This window comes from Pygocentrus nattereri, chromosome 12 (assembly GCF_015220715.1).
Source record: "Pygocentrus nattereri isolate fPygNat1 chromosome 12, fPygNat1.pri, whole genome shotgun sequence".
Taxonomy (NCBI): Eukaryota; Metazoa; Chordata; class Actinopteri; order Characiformes; family Serrasalmidae; genus Pygocentrus; species Pygocentrus nattereri.
Window position 1 is genome coordinate 32,198,543 of NC_051222.1, and position 21,043 is coordinate 32,219,585.

The 21,043-nt window shown below is 39.6% G+C and overlaps 1 protein-coding gene across 9 annotated transcripts in view; it reads right to left on the reverse strand.

The window, feature by feature from the left end:
- Nucleotides 1-21,043, reverse strand: part of LOC108443944 (sialoadhesin-like) — a 108,443-nt gene that overhangs the window by 60,406 nt on the left and 26,994 nt on the right. For 6 of the 9 annotated variants that reach the window (XM_037543790.1, XM_037543794.1, XM_037543789.1 and 3 more), the window contains one exon: nt 196-450. In XM_037543790.1, the coding sequence (XP_037399687.1) occupies nt 196-450 (255 nt within the window). Of the gene's footprint in view, nt 1-195; nt 451-540; nt 799-889; nt 1,148-1,841; nt 2,076-7,565; nt 7,917-9,191; nt 9,259-21,043 lie in introns of all 9 variants that reach the window. The other 3 variants (XM_037543787.1, XM_037543788.1, XM_037543792.1) reach the window with 3 other exon arrangements.

Genomic DNA, 21,043 nt, shown 5'->3' on the forward strand with positions numbered 1-21,043 from the left:
ACGTGTAATATATTCTTATAAATATTTATAGCCATGTTTATGATACATTATGAATATATTATAACATGCTATGAATCTGTTTCTAGATGCATACAAACATGACATTCATAGAAAGTGTCACCAACAGAGAAGAACAGCAGTGAGTTTTCTAAAATCACAGGAAAAAGCATTGCAGCAAAAACAGAACATACTCACACAAAACATTCACAGTTAGAGCTTCAGAGAATTTCTCTCCATGTTCATTACTGGACCTGCACTTGTATTCTCCACTGTCCACAGAGCTGATGTTCTTCATTGTGTAAGTCTCTCCTTTTCCTACTGATGATGTTCCTTTAATCCAGTTATATTCCACAGGTGGGTTTGCATCACTGCTGCAGGTCAGAGTGACTGACCTGCCCTCCACTATTTCACCAGAGGGATTGATGGACACTGAGATGTTCTTTGGAGGATCTAGAAATCAGAAGGTAACAGCAATGAGTGATGTAATTATCATAGAACATTACAGCTCTAGAAAAGAGAACTGCTACAAAACAGACTCACACAAAACATTCAGAGTTAGAGCTTCAGAGAGCTTCTCTCCATGTTCATTACTGGATCTGCACTTGTATTGTCCACTGTCCACAGAGCTGATCTCCTTCATTGTGTACGTTTCTCCTTTTCCTACTGATGATGTTCCTTTAAACCAGGTGTAGTTCTGCACTGGTGGGTTTGCAACACTGCTGCAGGTCAGAGTCACTGACCTGCCCTCCACTATTTCACCAGAGGGACTGATGGACACTGAGACGTTCTTTGGAGGATCTAGAAATCAGAAATCAACAGCACTGAGTGATCTAATCATCACAGGATATTACAGCTCTAGAAAAGCGAAATGCTAAAAAAACAGACTCACGCAAAACATTCAGAGTTAGAGCTTCAGAGAGTTTCTGTCCATGTTCATTACTGGATCTGCACTTGTATTCTCCACTGTCCACAGAGCTGATGTTCTTCATTGTGTAAGTCTCTCCTTCTGCTACTAATGATGTTCCTTTTAACCAGGTGTAGTTCTGCACAGGTGGGTTTGCATCACTGCTGCAGGTCAGAGTGACTGAACTGCCCTCCACTATTTTACCAGAGGGACTGATGGACACCGAAATGTTTTTTGGACCATCTAGAGGTAGAAAGACACATCACACTTTATGGAGGTGCTTTTCTGTTAGATTAAGTAATACATTTCTGCAAAAGTACATTGTTTTATTACCTTTATTAAATTCAGCATATGGAGATTACTCCTGTTGCACCTTTAGGACTCATGTTACTTATTGACCTACAATGACTATTATCACAGACATTTCTCAGGGTGAAAAATAAATACTGACCCAATTAGCCTTACATCTCATACTTAGACTTTTATTTTTAAGTTTGACCAGTAGCCATATGTTAGACTGCACTGAATCATCTTACTTAATAGATGAAACAGAGCAATAGAAGATGATGCTTCTGCTGTTCACCAATTTCAAATGAGCCTATCTACTGTAATGATTACATTAAATGCATCCATTTTCGTGTTTCTATAACACAGAAATACATAGTAGGAGAGCAGAGGTGTTTATATGCTCTTGTAGCAAAAGTGCAGATAATAAATTCTTAATGAGCTCAGCTGTGTTAGAGCAAGGAAACACAAAAAGATGCTCCACACAAGAACCGCCAAGAGAGATTTTTTTAATGTAATGCATTTAATCACTGATTTATTAGTTTATAGAGAGAGAGCATTGATTATTGTCAGCAGTGGGTTAAATTTAATCACAAGAAATTTAACATGAACTCTCAGCTTTGAGAGGCTGAATGAATGAATCTGTACTTACATCTGACATTAAGAGTGACCTCAGGAGAGTTCTGACCCAGTACAGCACAGTGATACCTGTCCTTATTATCACTGCTGACCGGCTGCAGGTGGAGCTGGTCTGTACTGGAGGATAAAGAACTTCCATTTCTGTACCAGGTGAATGTTGGTCTGACTGTCAGACTGCAGGTGGTTTTACATGTGAGAGTGACGTTATCTCCCGCTATCACTCTCTCAGGAACCTCCACCTGGAGATCTGAGAACCAGAGAAACAAACTCACACTGTGGAGACTCATATGATGTGAAAATTTCTGCACAAAAATGGAATTAGATTAAAACGTAATATTGAAAATACCTACAGCCTTGATGAAGCCATTGCACTTCATGTACAAATGGCTTCATTAAACTTAAACACTGATATGTTGAATGATTGCTAACCTAAATTTCTCTTAATTGAGTCACAGTCCAAGGGCAGCATTTATCAAAGCAGTGCAAAACCATGCCCTGAAGGTCTAACATTATGTATTAACTTCAGAAGAAGCAAAACAGGATTTTGCAAAACCAGGTGTATTGGTTTCTCCATGACTCATCCAAGATAATATGTTTTAAATTACTTTTTTTCAGCTTGATATAAAAGCATTATTTATCATTTTCCAAAAGTATCACTATTTTCCAAAGATAAATACATTTCTCTTTAAAAGGCCTAATCAACCTAACGTGCTGCTTGTTTCACACAATATGGAGCACTTGAAAAGAATTATACTTTCAGTTTTTACATTAGAACTGCATGTTTATATGCAACAATTACATTTAAAAAACATATAATAACAATTCATCAAATTGTACTTCATTATTATTAGTAGTAGTAGTTGGAGTAATAGAATTAGTAGTATTTCTTTTAACTGAATTACCACATATTAAATCCAGATGCACTTTAACTTGTAAAAAACGTACCACAAAATCCATTAACTGTTAGTAGTGCTAATTGAATTCACACATTTCAACAAAATTTCTACTAGTAAAAGTTGAACAACATTGCCAAAAATAACACGACCTCAGTGGACCAACAAAAATGCCAAAGCTATGAGAAAGGCCAGGGCTGCCACTGTCTGCATCATCACAGTCAATCTTGAGTCTTTTATATGATTTTACATCACATTCACTATGAGTCTAAATTGTGAATTGTAAATAACTGTCATCTGTAACCTGTCAGAACCTCACCTATATTAGGAGTTCCCAGTTAGCAATCATTCATTCTCATGCACAACAACAACAACTAAAAAACATACTTTACATAAGAAATCAGAGAGAGCTCTTCTAAAGACAATCACACTTATAGATAAGTTCTCATCTGTATCAGATTACTCCATTAATTGGAGTAAATCAACAGTTTTGCCTCTGAATTGTAAATTTCAGAACATCATACCTACATCACTACAGTCGGGTAACATTAGATATCTAGGTATAAATTTTTCTCCCAGGCTGTCAGATCTGGTACGACTGAACCATATTCCTCTACTAAAAACAATAGAGGACGATCTCACACGTTGGAACCCTCTACCTATATCTCTCATGGGGAGAGTTGCCACAATAAAAATGATGATTCTGCCTAAAGTAAATTATCTGTTCTTAATGATCCCTAATAAACCTTCTATCGCTTGGTTTAAGTCGCTAGACTCAAATATATCTAAATTTTTATGGAAAAGTAAAACATCTAGAATAAGCTTGAAGACTTTACAAAAGCTAAAATGCAGCGGTGGTCTAGAACTACCAAATTTTTATCACTATTTTTTAGCCAATAGACTACAGTATGTTTCAAGGTGGATGAAATCAAACCGCTCAGACAGTCCATGGCTGGATCTGGAACAAACACTCTGTGGGAAATTGAAAATATCTGACTTACCTCTCATTAGCTCCAGCATTAAACATTACAATTGCTTTAAAAGCCTTACAATAAGCACCACCCTGATAGCCTGGTGGGAATTCTTAAAGATGGCTAAGTCTTCACTAATCCCTTGTAAATTAACACCCATTTGGAACAATCCCGATATATGTCGGAAAAAGACAGTACTGAATTTTTCAGAATGGCAAGAAAAAGGAATAAATAATTTAGAACATGTTATTCATGATGGGACCTTTATTTCATTTGAAGATCTTATTTTAAAATATGAAATTAGCAGTAGCAAATTTCTGGAATATCACCAATTGAGGTCCATCATACAGGCAAGATTTAATCTAAGTAATCTAAATCTAGAAATCCCTGTGTGGATAACAGACTTTCTAAACCTCTATACCCCTAAACTGTTATCAAAAATATACAAATTATTATTAAAAATTAATGATTCAATATCCCTTCCAATTACAAAATGGGAGAGAGATCTTTCCATCATCCCGGATGAAAATTTCTGGACACAGATATGTCTAAATACTTTTAAAATGACTAAAAATCCAAATTTACAACTTATACAATACAAAACTCTCCATAGAATACATTATACAGGGCACAGAATGTTCCAAATGGGCCTCAGAGAAACAAATATATGCACTAACTGCACAGGTAATTATATTGAAAATTATATGCATGCTATATGGTCTTGCATGCCTGTTCAGAGATTTTGGCAGACAATATGTGAAGACTTATCCACATGGTTCCATTGTGATATCCAAGTCTCACCAAAACTGTGCATTTTAGGTGATATAAGTGAATTAAACATAGAAACGAATATATCACATATAGTTCTTACTGCCTTATGCATCGCCAAGAAAACTATCCTCATGAAGTGGAAATCAAAAAATGATTTATGTATCACTCACTACAGAAACCTACTTCTAGACCACATTAGTCTGGAAAGAATGTCTGCTACCACTAAAAATCAATTGACTACATTTGAATCCCTCTGGTCCCCACTGATCAGCTCCATCACGTGATGGGGGTAACCGGCTGTAGTCTTGTCTTGTGGTGTACCCAGCAGGTGGCTGGGGGTGGGCTGGGGGATTTGGGTGTCTGATGGCTCTTGGACTGGAGATGGGGGCTGATGCTCTGCGGTTTCTGTGTGCGGGCCCTGTTGTTGATGGTGGGGGGCCTGGATGTGTGCGCTCACGGTCTTGGGGTGGGGACCTGGGGACCCGTGGGGGTGGGTGCTGGCCCCGTCCGGGCGGCTGGCCTCCTCTGTGTGGGCCGGGGTGCGGGGTCTGGGGCCTTGGCGCCTGGGGTCGCCCGTCCCCCGTTTGGGCTCCTCCCTGCGCTGGAGGGGTCTGTGCCCCCCTGGGCGCACCGCCGGGTGGTGGGGGGTCTGGGGCACCCCGGGGTGTCTGTCTGGCATTCCAGGATTCTGGATGCCTCCCGGGAGGAGGGGTGGGGCACTCAAGTAGGGGGACAACCACATAGGGCTGGTTGGTTCTGGACCCAGGACCACTGTGTTTGCGTATATATGGGTGTGTGTGAAGTTTGTGGGGGTGAGTGTGTTTGTGTTGGTATGTATGTGTGTATGTGTATTGTAATCGTGAGTATGTGTATGTGTGATAATTGTTGTCTCTTGTGTGCGTGTGGGTGTGTATGTTTTGTGCTGTGTCAGCTGTGTGGGCGGGCGCCGGCCTGGAGCACGGTGGTGTCCTGGGGTCGTGGCCGCTTCGGGCCCAGGGCCGGCCTTCCCTGCGCCGCGGCCGGGTGTAGGAAACCGGGGTGCCGAGTGAGCTAGCGCCAGCTGGCTCTCTTCCTCCGAGGGGTAGTTCTCTGCCTCTCGGTCTTTCTTATCCTGACCCTTCCCCTCCACCCACTCAGTCAAACATCACACTACACATGGGGGTTCTGGGGGAGGGGGGCCCATGCTGCAGTGAGTAGGGCCACCTACCTGGCTCTGCTCGCTGTGATGCGTGATGTCCCACTCCTCCCCTTTTTTCCCCCCTTACAATGACACATTTCATGACACAGTACAGTACAAACAGGGCTTTGGGGGGCAGGTATCACTCAGTGGATGGTGGGTGGCGCTGCTGATGTGACCTCACTTATCTGCTCACTGCTACCTGCCCCTCAATTTTATTTACACATTAGACATTGAGGGCCTTGGGGGTCAGTGTGGCAGTGTGCTGTGATTCAATACTACATTGCCTCTGTCCCTCCAATTTTAATTGCACTGTAGCTCACACACATTCTTTTCATTTCACACACATATTGAGTGTGTGGGAGGGGGTGGGCGGGTCCTCTCACACCCCGGTTTGGTGCACCCTGCCTGGTGGGGAGACCGGCCGGTCATTTGGGGCCGGGGTGGCTGCCTCCCTGGGTTACCGCTGACCCGTGCTGGTGTCCGCCCGCCGAAACTGTGAGTCCATGTATGTTCCGTGTGTATGCATGAGTGGGTGACTGGTGTGTGCGAGTGTGGGTGTGGGTGTGTGTGGGTGCATGTGAACATGTGTGTGTGGACAGCTGGGCCTGGGTCTATGACTTGCTGAGCCTGGACATCTGTGGTACATGGTGGTGGGCAGGAGTTACCCCTCCCCACCACTCCCCGCTGCTTGCCGACTCCGCCCCCCCCCCCCCCCCCCCGGGGTATGGGTGCCCTGTGGGTCCCTGGGTGCATGGCTAGACATCTTGGCGTGGTCCCTGCCCTGCTCCCTTGGCGGTTGTGTCCTGAGGGTGGTTTGGGCCTCTCTGGCATGGGGGGGGGTCCTGCCGGGGGTCGGCCGGTCTCGGGCGCCTGGGCCCTCGGGGGCCGCATGCTCGGCTCATGCTGGGGATGTTGGCCTGCCGGGGGGGGTGGGCTGCTCATTGCCTCTGGCTCTCCGGTCACTTGCCCTTTGTCTGTGGGCGCTCTGTCTGGGGCCTCCATTCTTCGTCCTCTGGGGCGTGCACGCGGTGGCCGTCGGAGCGTGTGGCCTCAGGTCTCCTGAGTTCCTAATGGGCTGTGGATGGTCCGGGTCCCCCGGGTCCTTCCCTATCTGTCTCTGGACCACGGGGGCATGGTTGCGGCTTCTTGCCCTCATTGCTGAGCACATTCCATGACACATGACACGTGAACGCATATACACACATATACACATTGCTGCAAACAGTAGAATTGTGTGTGGTGGGTGGGTGTATATGTATAGAGGCATATGTATAATGTAAACATGTGTATGTATGTAGCAGCAAATAGTAGAATTATGTCTGGGTGTATATATGTATATGTATATGTGAATATGTATATGTATGTATATCTGTATAATTGTTTTTTTCCCCTCCCCTTTTTTTTTTTTTTTTTTTTAACTTACTTATTTATCTATTTATTTTTATTTAGTTGTCTGTTTATTTACTTATTTTATTTGTTTTTTCTCTCTTTTTTTTTATTATTATTTTTTTTCTATTTATTTATTTACTTACTTAATTATCATTATTATGAGTTATTATTATTATTATTTATTTTTTTTATTTTTATTTTTTTTTCTCTCTCCTCCCTTCTTCTCTTTCTTTCCTGTCCTCTTTTTTATTGCCTGTCAGGCCTGGCCAAACAAATAAAATATAAAAACTTTAACAAGAATAGGCTTTAGTAACCTATAGAGCTTTTTCTTGTGAAAACAAATATGTTTGGTACATCAGTACATTCGGATTACCATTCCGATTGCAAAAATGGCCAGACATGACAGGTTAAAAAAAAAAAAAAAAAAAAAGAAATCAGAGAGAGGATTAATGTGATTATATAACAGAACTGCTTTGTGATCCTGAACACCAGTGAATGAAGTACAGTGTCTTATTTCTGCTGATGGATCTTACCTGTGACTGAAAGATCAACTCCACCTGCACCTTGATACTTTCCTCCAGGTTGGTTTGTTATAAATATGAAGTAATATTTACTTTGATCCGTTTCTGTTACATTCTTAAATCTGAGAGAGCAGTCACGATGTTCATCTCCGAGGTACTGAACTCTGCCTCTGTACTCTGGATCATCTGATAGATCAGGAGGTTCTGAACCAGATGTAACCAGCTCTTTAGTCCAGAAAGCTTTTTGGACTGAGTGATTACTGGGAGGTGTGTAAGTACACTCCATACTTAATGCAGACCCCTTTAGAGTACAGACAGATTTAGAGTTGTAATTCACAGCCCACCCATCCTGAGCAACAACTCCTGCAACACAATACATAGAAATGTGTAAATTCTCACTGTTTGGGTCTCAGTCAGTAAAAATGCTGCATAAAGTCTCCACTTCAGCTCATTTCTAAGACGATTCATATCAGCTGAGTTTGAATAATCAGCTGAGCTCATCTGGAGATAAAAGCACAAAGTGAGATGCTACAAAGTTTTTTTCCAGGTGGGGTCTGGAAAAGTAGAAATGAACAGATCAGAAATTAAATATGTGTGTGTGTGTGTGTGTGTGTGTGTGTGTGTGTGTGTGGTGATACATATGTGCGTATATCTATAAAATAAAGCAGAGGTAGTAAGTCTCAAGTCTTGACTCACAGGTACAGTGAAGTCTCAGGTACAGTGACTCAAGTCAAGTCCCACATTGTAATCTTAGAGCTAGCACAAAACTAGCTAGCCAAATAAACTAGCTCAGCCAACTGAAAACAACCGCTAATTTGTGAACAGAAATTAAGCAACGGAAACCAAAATGACTTGAGCTGAACAAAGTTTGCAGAAAACATTGCAAAATGATGGTGAACATATGAAGCTGAAGTTGACTTCTTATTTGCCAGCTTTTTATCCAAATTTTATGTCTGCTGTACTATTCATGGTGGAACAGCAAATTCCGAAATGAATCTTGTGAATAACCAGTCAAATTCAGCCTCTTGATGAATGTTGCACTTATTTTACCTGCAGCAGCTGTAACATTCAGCCAAACAGACAGAGCTTTGTTTCTTTAATTTTGCTTTCATTAGGAAAATGGTCAGTTGGCCTGGTATCTCCAGTAAGACTGGAGTTCAAGTGCTGAGTGAGGGTACAATGATGCTTCAGTTTTTTCCAGCTTATGGAGGCGAACTTAACTCTAACGCTTCACTTGTCTTCCAAAATAAAATAAGCTGAGTATAAACAATAACAGATATATGAAGATGTTGCTGTATATTAGATTTATGGCAGGTAATTACTCCATTTCCATATGACTTGAGCATATATATATATATATATATATATATATATATATATATATACACAGACACCCACAGGCCCCTACACACACACACACACTATATGTGTGTATATATATATATATATATATATATATATATACACACACACATACACACAGGCCCCTACACACACATTATATATATATATATACATATATATATATATATATATATATATATATATATATATATATATATATATATATACACAAATACATATACATGTATATAAAGAGAGTTTACATAATGATGAGAAGTAACAGCTCTGACTCACCAGGGATTAAGAGCAGGAATAGCAGGAAAACAGTCAGAGACATTCTGAGTGAGATCAGCAGAGCAACCTGTAGGATAATATATGACAAAATAATAGTTATTTACAAAGGCTCTCGGCGTCAACTGCCTACTGCTCACCAGCTCCACCCTTTGCCTGCTTTTAATAATCTGCTATTTAAACCCCTGTACTCCCAACACTGTTAGTAAAGTCTATTGCTTTGAGCTGAATTATCATTTTCTGCATTAAAAGCCTCGATTGCACAATCATCCAGTCTCAAAGCCTGTTCTTGACAGATCCTGAATAATACAACAGGCACAAAACAATGACAGCAGGTTTTTTCCTGATCGCTGTATACCATTTATGAGTAGTAAATTGCAAAGTGTGGACCATCTATGACAGACTAAACTTTTACCCAGTTGATAAATGTGCAAATACGTTTACAGTATCCAGGTAGATACAGGCAAGTTCTCTCATTGTTTAGGATTTCAGGTTCTGGATACAACACCTGGCATTTAATGGATGAACTCAATCAGGTGTGTTTGTGGAGTAAAATCAAACTATGCTGGACAGTGGCCCTCCAGGACTGTGTTTAACACCTCTGTTCTAAGCTGTCACTGACTGACAAGCCATACTATAACTAGGTTTCATTTTTATGTTAGTAATGGAAACAGTTCTACACTGTAAAAAGTTATTTGTCCGTTCAACCTAAAAAACGTACTTCATGTGGCAACAAGCAATTTGTGCTTTTATTCCATTCAAATACTTTGAATGAAACAAGACAAAGCAATTTCTTGTGTAGATAAGTTTTTTTTCAATGAACAAAGGTGCAGAATCTCTTTCTTTGAGTTAATTGAAAAAAATCAGAGATACATGGCCGAAATTATTGAAACAGCTGACCATCACATCTATATGGGCGTGTTGTACATCCCATTCCAAAACCATGTGGATTAATGTAACTCTTCCATTTTATCTTTCACCACTTCATCAGCCAAAGAAAAGCTATAAGCAGGGCATGCAGGATTACTTAATTAACATTCAGAAATATTAGATTTTAAGATACTTACAATTATTTAAGCTGACTGCAGTCAGCTTATGAAACAAAAAAATTTCTTTACTTTTGTGAACAAAATGTAGCTTTGCTTAACTTTGCACATGAATAACTGCTGACATTTGTGTATTGATTTGAAGGTTTAGCCAGTGTTAGCTATTAAGCAAACACAGCTTGCAAGAATGGTGGATAATCAGCCAAATAGGCCACTTTAGGTTTGTATTTTAAATAATTGCAAACAATGAACAAGAAAGCACAAATCATTGAATGCAATTATTTATATGAAAATAAGTAATCAGCTTAAGTTTCATGATTGTGACAGCCTTAGTGGCGAGGAAGGAAATTGAAGAAAAGAATGGCTGTAAAACTAGTTTTAAAGACCTAGTCAGCAAAATTGCTTCTCATCTGCTCTTTGGAAATACTAAAGAATCTGCCCTGGCTAAGCAGAGTAGCAGATTAAAGACCAGTAAACCCAACCAGACAAAGTTCAAAGAACAAAAACACTCCTTTGCCAGACAAAGAACAAGGAAAATGAACAATGGAAACAGGCAATGGCAATGAGAAGTCATGTATCTTCTGTCACAAAGGACATGCAGCTTAGAAGTCTGTAAGTCTATTGAACAAAGACCACACAACAAGAAACATAGCTTCTTGAAGACACTTGTGCTGTGGATGTCAGAGATGAAGTAATTTGAGCAGGAAATGTCAGTAAAACTTCACCTGTCAGATATGCTCACAGAAACGTCCTACCATTTTGCACATCAACACTAAAGATGTGGCTCCATCTAGTGTTTTCAGTGAAAATAAAAACCAAGCCATCACCAGTGTTCTCCTCAAAGAGGACAGGGAGTCTGGTGATTGTATAGGGGTTAGTGAAGTGGACTGTGCTCTGACTATAGTTCTCTAGTTAAAGGTAAATCCATAAGAAGTAACCAGTCAGTTGAAACAAGTTCTTAGAGGTTCTTCAAGGTTCTTAGACCCTCATTCTTCCACCTCAGTCTGCACTCATGCATGATCTAAAGATAACAGGAAGGAAAACCAACATCTTTCTAAGCACTACGTGGCTAAAAAGGCCAGTCACTATGCACAATATGTATGTGGCTTACATGAGAATGGCTTTGTGGAGATACACCAAGTTTTCTATCAAAAGAAAACACCAGTTAGAAGAAACAATATTCCACAGAGAGATGTGGAAAGATGAACTTACTTAAAGGAAGTGTGTCTCACTCAGACAGATGGAAGTGTTGGCCTCTTAATAGGAACCAATATAAGTCATGTCATGGAATGTAATTAGTAGTAAAGATAAAGGCCCTTATGTTTCATGTTGTCTGTATTTTACAGAAGGTATTTGCAGAAGGTCAGGATCTGTAAATCTAAGATACTGGAACACAAATAGACAGACATTCTGTGATGAAAGCGGTGCTTTAAGGTCATTTAGAGCTTTAAAACTAGAAGCAGATCTATCCTGAACAATACAAGCAGCTAGTGCAGTTCCTTTAAAACAGGTGTGATCTGATCTGTTTGTGCTATTTTTATTAGTATCTGTGTTGCTGCATTTCGTATTAGTTGTAAGGGATGTACTTTTTTCTTAGGAATTCCAGTATAAAGATCATTACGGTAATCAAGTCTGCTTGTAACAACTGCATGAACAAGTTTCTCCACGTCACTTAGATAGAAATAGAAAAGGTCGAATTTTAGCGATATTTCTCAAATGGTAGACAGCTACTTTAGTGATTGTGTTTACATGTAGGATAAAACAGAGCTCAGAATCTGAGATCACATCCAGGTTTCATGCTTCAGGTTTGCACTGTACTGCTGCTGTTATAACAATACTGTTTACACTTATTACTGCACAGAATAATATTGTTTACTGTTTACATCTGTTTTCATCTGTCACTTGATGCACTTTATGAATAGCATCTACACTTATTTGCACATACGCACATGTAACTTTAATTTTATTTCAAATTTGCACATACTGTACACTTTTTGCTTTTACCTTTTACTACATTTTTTTAGAGTTATTCTTATATTTTCTTTTTTTTTATTCTCTTAAGAGTATATATGGTGAATGGAGGAACAGCAAAGTAAGAATTTCATTGTACAGTGCAACTGCCTGTATGCAGTGGCCAAAACCACATGTTGTCAAAATTATGTCAAAAGTACTGGGTACTAAAGGTTCACATATTCATCAATAAAAGTCTGAAATAATGCTGAGTCTTCAGATGCCAACATGTGGGCAAGTAGATGGCAAAACATCTAAGAAACTTGCACTGTAAAAGAAAAGGCTGATCAGATACACCTAAAAATGCTAGTAACAAGTAACTGAACTGGTATTATTCAACTCAAAAAATACATTAAATGAAAAAAAATTGTTAATTAAAATTTTAGGTTTAATAAAACTGGTTAATTTACTTGTTACCACATTAAGTAATTATTTAGGTTGATCTGACAAGCTTTTTTAAACAATGTACTCTTGATTAGATACCATTTCTAAATGTGAGTATTGACTATTTTGGTTCTTCTGAAATTAAGAAAGTAGGACCCACACAAAAATGTTACGGGGTGATTTTTACTTGTTTGGAACTAAGAGCTGTCCACATTAAAGTGGTAAATGCACTGAACCCTGATTGCTGTTGTAACGCTGGGGAGCGATGATGAGGTGGATGCATACGCTTAGAGAAGTGAGATTTATTAGGGGCAAATCCATAATCAGGGTGAAGACAGTCCAGGGTCAAAGAGCCAACACGGAGAGATGGAGTGATGGACATAACAAAAAGGAATACAGACTAAATACAAAAACAGAGACTAGGAAAAATAATAGAGGCCAGCAGAACAAACACCAAACAATACCATACAACACAATACACTACAAAGACGAAACAAAGACCAGCAAACTAACAGGGGAAAACACAGGGCTATACAAGGAATAACGAGGGTTAACAATACACAGGTGAATAACACAGGTGAGAACAATCAAGGGCAGAGTCAAGAAACAAGGGGGCAGAACAGGGAAGCAACAAGGAAGCACATGGACAAGACCAAAAACAAAACAAAAGCACATGGATGACTGGGAGGGCCGAATCATGATGGCTGTCTTCATGCATTGCCTAGATAGGTTGCAAAGTGAAGACAGGTAGAGACAATACAGTCAATGAAGAAAGCATACACAAAGAGGCCTTACACACTTTTTTTGTGAAGGAAAGACTCATCAAAAGCAGACCTATGGGTTGAGTGTCTAATGATATCTTGGAGCCATTAAAGCCAAATCATCTGCTACTGCTGAAAACAAAACCACCCATATCACTTCATTTACTGGCAGTGTGATTTCATTGGCGGTGATGACAGAGTTGCTTATTTAAAGCTATAAATGCTCCACTTTCTGTATATTTAGGTAGTATAATTTTTTACGTTTTATATGACTGCCAGTTCTGATTCTCCATTGACTCCTTCTTCCTGTTCTTATTCTCTTTGGACTCCTTTACTATTCTGATCTTCCTTTTAATTTTTCTCTCTGTTCTGATTCTACTTTCTCTCCTTTTCTGTTCTAATCCTCCTTTAATAATAATAATAATATGTTTATTCATTTATATAGCACCTTTCACAAACCCAAGGTCGCTTTCACTCCTTCTCCCTGTTCTAATTCTCCTTTCACTCCTTATCTCTGTTCTGATCCTGCCTTCCCCTCCTTCTTCCTGTTCTAATTCTCCTTTCATTCCTTCTCCCTTTTCTTATTCACTTTGTCTTCTTTCATCCCTCTGTCCCCTTCTCTCATTACATTAACTGCTCTGTATTGAGAACAGTTGTTATGCAATGTGACAATGGAAACTGAAACTGTTCAAAGGAAATGTGCTGAGGCTTTGTGGGATGTGCCCCAGTAAACTGAGCCTAAAATGCATAAAGATATCAAGTCCTTCCTTCCTTCAAATGCAAATTAAATGCTAGTTCTAATTAGTAATCTAAACTGAAGAGCTACTCGGTGTTAAAAAAACACCAAAGAGGCAGAAGTGACACTGTGATCTTTCTTCCATTTAATGAATCGCAAGGTTTTTCTGCAGTATGAGCAGTGACCGCAGCAGCTACTTTTACCTTAGGTTTACCAAATAAAAATATGAAACAGTGGACTGGACAGAATTCTTTTGCTTTAGGTGACCATTAAATGAAATGTCACTGGGATCTCATGAACAACACCTACACCAATTGAACTGCACTATGGAAGAGCTCCATACTCCACAATTCATCAGAGACCTGCAGCCACAACCATTACCCATGACTCCTCAACTTCCACCACAGCCCCTGTCCCTACCACAAGACATCCACCAATATCACCTTTACTTTCGATCCCATACAATTACAGTGGAACTCCTGATTTATGGCAACTCTTTTTAATGGAATGCTCACTTTATTTCAGCTGTTTGCCATCAGCTTCTTTGTCAGGGAGCAATGCATTAAGAACTGTATACTGCAATTGTCCCTCATTGTAAATACCCCCATAGGCACAAGTACTATTACTGACACCTCTATCCCTTTGAAACTCACCACAGACTCCTTTGAACATTCATTGTGCTAGGAATCCCATGGATAGCCACCCATAACTCCACATACTCTTGGGCCACAGGAGATCTCACATATTGAAGTTGTCATTACCATGCCCACTGTCTGGCCCTTCCATGCCTAACCACATCCTATAAAGCCCAGCCAAACAAAAACAAGTTCAGCCCCCATATATATATATATATCTTTTTTTTTTTTAAATATATGTATATATATAAAACATTCTGCCACAACTAAAGTTGTGCAATTACTCCTTCATTGTCTCTGGCACTATGCTATAGAATTGTTGCCAGGTTCCTCTCCCCCTAAGAGCTGAGTCTACCCCCTTTCCATTCCTGAAACTGCTGAGATGAAGGAATACATTCAGGAAGCATCCCACTACTACCTTTTTTTTTAATTGAGAAAAAAGATGGTGAGACTATGAATTCATTATCAGGGCTTGAATGCCATTAGTGTAAAGTACAGTTACCCTCTCCCTTTAGAGCCTTCCACCCTAGAACAAGTCTGCCAAGCCATGATTTTCACCAAATGGGACCTCCATAGTGCCTTTTGTGAAAGAGAGGAATCAAAATTGTGGTCACTACAAATTGACAGTAATGTCATAACGACTGGTTAATGCTCCCTCTTAGTTACATTCATTCATAAATGAAGAACTTTGTTACATGCTTAACTGATGGGTACAGATGGACAGTGAAAGCTGTTACAAACTGGCCAATGTCCTGCTCTGTCAAAGAACTGCAAAGGTTTCTAGGGGTCACAAACCTCTCTTAATTTGTGTATTCGGCTCAATTGCAGCCCCCTTGATATTGTTATTACAGGAAAGTCCCAAATCTGTAAAGTGACATGTTGTCTTCACTAATTCAGATTGACTAATGCCCCACCTAACTGTTCATTGTAGAATTGGGCACTACTGCCAGTTCCCCATCAGGCCACCAGAGGTCTTTCTCTTGTGAGTACTGGCCCTGCTTCCAGGATCAAGCCACCAGCACATAATTTCTTCTCTAATTGGCCTCACCTTAAATAATCCCCAAATTCAGCCAGTTGGTATGAAGTACTGCTGGCCCCGTTGAGTCTGACTACAAACACTTATTGTTTGTTTTGTTTGATCCTCTGGAGTTTCAAGCATCTGTGTGACTTTTTGGAATTTGGCTAAGTGACCCTTATTTGGCTAAGTGACCCTTAACTTTTTAAATGTTTCACGCACCGGCAAGAAAGGTGGAGGTGTAGCAATGCTGTTTAATGATACTTTCCAATGCAAGCAGTTACCACTTGGTGATTTCACATCTTTTGAATATTTAGGTGCGATTTTAAAAGGGGCACAAAGAATATTACTAGTAACTGTCTACAGACCTCCAAGGTACAATGCTAATTTTATTGATGACTTCACAGATATGTTATCTTTCATTTCTACTGAATTTGATCGTTTTGTTATTGCTGGTGATTTTAACATTCATATTGATAATCCCAAGGATAATTACGCCAAAGAACTCTATGATGTACTTGAATCTTTTGAACTTTCTCAGCATGTGACTGGAAGCACACATTGCCATGGTCACACTTTGGATGTGGTTATCTCAAAGGGTCTTAACATTTCAGCCTCTATTAAGGATGTTAAGCATTGTCTGATCACTACTGTGTATTTTTTTAAATGTGGACTTCAATCCACAGCAGTGCCAGGCAAGTTAGGTTTAAGAAAAGACAGATAAATGATAGCACAGCTGCACTTTTTGTTACCAAAATGTGCTCTTCACCTTGCCAACCATCTGGCTCTGTTGATACTCTGCTGGAAAGTTTCAACTCAAAAACTGCCAGTGTTTTGGATCAGATTGCACCAGTTAGAGTTAAAACCATGCAATGCAAGCAGAAAGCACCATGGAGAAATGATGCTGCAGTTCAGCACCAAAAGAGAGAATGCAGAAAGGCTGAGCGCAGATGGCGTAAAACCAACCTTCACATACATAAAGAGATTTTCAAAGATAGGCTGCGTGAATACAATAGAATAATGTGCAAAGCTAGACAATCCTTCTTCTCTAGCATTATTAGCAATAATGTTAACAATAGCAAAGAGCTTTTCACTATGGTTGACAGACTAACAAACCCACCTACATATATGGCCCCTGAGCTAGTTTCAACTGAGAAATGTAATGAGTTTGCAAAATTTTTTAATACTAGAATCCACACCATCAGACAAGCTATCTGTACGCCTACATCTACCAACGAGACGATTTTCTCTCCAAAACCACGCAAAAGCATGTTCAACATGTCCCAGTTTAGTGTTATTAATGAAGAAGGTTTAATTGATACAGTGAGTCATCTCAAATCATCCACTTGCAGTCTTGATACATTACCAACCAAGTTTTTAAAAAATGTATTTTCCTCAATATTAGTGAACATTCTTCAAATAGTAAATTGCTCACTCATGTCAGGTGTATTTCCGAGTGCATTAAAAACTGCAGTTGTGAAGCCTCTCTTGAAAAAGAAAACTCTAGATACAAGCCTGTTAAATAATTATAGACCAATTTCCAATCTACCATTCATTGGAAAAATAATAGAAAAAATTGTCTTCAAACAAATTATGCACTTTCTATCCACAAATAGCTGTCTAGACAAATTTCAGTCAGGCTTCTGACCTAATCATAGTACTGAGACTGCACTAATTAAGGTTATCAATGACATTCGCCTAAATACAGACTCAGGAAACATGTCTGTTCTACTACTGCTCGATCTCAGCGCTGCCTTTGACACCATTGACCACAAAATTCTCACAGATAGACTTGAGAACTGGGTTGGACTCTCAGGAACTGTCCTAAAATGGTTCAGTTCATACCTTCAAGGAAGGAACTTCTTTGTGGAAATGGAAGGTAATGTTTCTGAGACTGTGCCAGTGACCTGTGGTGTACCCCAGGGTTCAATTCTTGGGCCACTCTTATTTAATTTATATATGATTCCTCTAGGTGAAATCATGCATACTTATGGGATATCTTACCACAGCTATGCAGATGACACTCAGATCTACATGGCTCTCTGCCCAAATGACTACGGTCCCCTAGACTCACTGTGCAAATGCCTTGAGCACATAAACAAATGGATGAAACACAACTTTCTGCAGTTGAATAAAGATAAAACAGAGATTATTTTATTTGGGAATAGCAATGAAAGACACAGACTAGCTGCCTATCTAGATTCGAGAGGCCTAAAGTCTAAAGAACTAGTACGTAACCTTGGTGTACAAATGGACTCTGATCTCACTTTTAACAGTCATGTCAAAGCTGTCACCAAATCAGCTTTCTATCACCTCAAAAACATCAACAAAATCAGAGATTTTCTGGCTAAAGCAGACCTGGAGAAACTCATGCACGCTGTTTCTAGTAGGATTGATTACTGTAATGGGCTCCTAACTGGACTCCCAAAAAAGACAATCAAACAGCTTCAGCTGATTCAAAACGCAGCTGCCAGAGTTCTCACTAGGAGTAAAAGAAGGGAGCACATCACTCCTATCCTTAAATCCCTACACTGGATACCAGTATGTTACAGGATAGACTTTAAGGTACTATTACTGGTCTATAAATGTCTTAATGGTGCAGGACCAGTATATTTATTAGATATGCTCCAGCAATATGAGCCAGGCAGAACTCTGAGATCATCAGGAACTGGTCAGTTAGTGCAGCCTAAGGTAAAACCTAAACACAGAGAGGCGGCATTTAGCTACTACGCTGCTCTGAAATGGAACCAGTTGACAGAGAGCATTAGAAGAGCCCCAACACTAGACACTTTTAAATCCAGAATGAAGATCTTCCTGTTTGAGCAGGCCTTTAGCTCAGTTTAATCCACTTTTATCCTGTAATGGCACTCTTATCCTCATTCATTTAACTTCTTTTATATCTATTGTTTTAATCATGTTTCTTATTTTTATTCTAATTTTTAAAATTTGATTAACTTCTTTTAAATCTATTGTTTTAATTATGTTTTTTAATTTTTTAAATTTACATAAATTTTATTTTATTTACATTAATTACATTTTTCTGTATTTTTTCATTTGTAAAGCACTTTGAATGACCGTTGTGTATGAAAGGTGCTATATAAATAAACTTGCCTTGCCTTGCCTTATTAATCCCACAATTGGGGAAATTTCACCTCTGCGTTTTTACCCATTAGTGCAGTGAAACACCACATACACATTAGTGAACACACACACTAGGGGGCAGGGAGCAGACTTGCCAAGCACAGTCGCCTGCCAACTCACTGGATTGAACCAGTGACCTTCTGCTCACAAGGCTGGGTCCCTAACCTCCAGCCCATGACTACCCACTTCTTGCAGTGTCTGTCTGAGCCATTGGACTGATCTACTCTTATGATCTTTTTTCTCTGCCTTTTTTTTTTTTTTTTACTGCAAGTGTTAGATTGCCCTATTGTTATTAAATATGCAAATGGATCCCTCCCAACTATCTGAGTCTACATTGTCACATCTCAATGGCTATTAAAATCCCCCACTAATAAGAACTTTGTCAAAATACAGTAGATGACAACAAATCTAAATAATTCTGATAAAAATGGTATTTTACACAATGGTATATTAAAGCACTGCTTTAGACACTCACCAGCCACTTTATTAGGTACAATTTCTTGTTAACACAAATAACTAATCAGCCAATCACATGGCCACAACTCAATGCATTTAGGAATCTAGAGGTGGTCAAGACAACTTACTGAAGTGCAGACTGAGCATCAGAACGGGGAAGAAAGGGTATTTAAGTGAATTTGAACATGGTGTGGTTGTTGGTGCCAGACGGGCTGGTCTGAGTATTCAGACGAAAATGCCTTGTTGATGTGAGAGGGCAGAGGAGAATGGGTTCCAGATGATAGAAAGGCAACAGTAACTCGAATAACCAACCAGAATCTCTGAGGAACGTTTCTAACACCTTGTTGAAAGTATGACATGAAGAATTAAGGCAGTTCTGAAGGCGAAAGGGGGTCCAACCTTTTACTTTATTGTACCTAATAACGTGTCCGTTGAGTGTATATTATAACTTTAAAGGCCAGCAGCTCACAACTTGCAAATGCACCCAGAGACTCAGGACAACAATTAAAACTGTTTTTTGAAAACAGCAGCGAAGGGTGCAGGGCTTAGTGAAGGGTCAGCTTTGTGTTCACAGATTCCCAGTCAAAGACCTATTATTAACATGAGGACGATTAAGAACCAAGCTCAGACTTGCCATAATTCAACTGAATGGAGATCAGACCCTTCACAGATCTTTACTGTAGTACATTAAACGCTGCAATACTGAGCACATCTCTCTTTCTCTCTCTCTCAGTCTAGTTCATTGGCCGGATATGTGAAGTCTGAAGGGTTTCAGTGGTGAAAGCATTAGTTTTTTTTAGTCATAAGAAAAAACCCACAGGAAACGAACACACACAGGCCTACCCTGAAAAACAGGCTGAAACTATCAAAGTAACAAAAATAATAAGAAGAATTCATTTGTACAGGACATGAACACAGAACAAGTGATAAGCATATAATATAATAGTACCCTGTCTCGACTGTATGCCACGGCCTTGGACCACCCAGTTTATTGTCCTGCATACAAGACCTAACTAGTAATAGTTTCTTCTGATAATCTGTAAATGCACATATAAATTCAAGGCTTTTTAAGACCTCAGCAAAACAGAAATAACGTAGCATGTTCAGAGAATGTGTTTGGGGTTGTTTGGGGTTTGTCATGCTGAGGGACTCTGATTGTGAAGTGCAGCAGTAGGAACTGCCATGTTTAGAGCTGTTTGTACTTGAGCATAGAAACTGAAAAGTCACGGTTGAGCACTAGAGCGGAGCAGACGTGCTTTGGACTAGAGCTATGTTAGCATTCTGACCATGTGTGCATGGCGAGGCTGTGGGCGATACAGTCCAATAAAGCACGTGACTTGGAAATGGTTGAGCTCCTCTCCTTCCTCAGTACCAAACATTACAATTACACCACACACTCAAAAGACGTTCCAAATTTTTATTCAAACCTATTGATATGAACTTTGAGACAGGCAGATTTTTCTGGTTGGCAGGTGATTCTGTATTAGTTACATGATCACAGATATGATGCAAGTCCTTTGAGTATCAGTCTGATCTGCTTTTGTAGGTCTCTTAGGTAGGATTATGCTGAAATCAGTTCATTTTAGTGTGTGCATAATGGGACATTATGGACTGGTGTTTTTTAGCATACTCTTTAAAGTATGTGTGAACATTTTGTAGTGAGTTTAATGT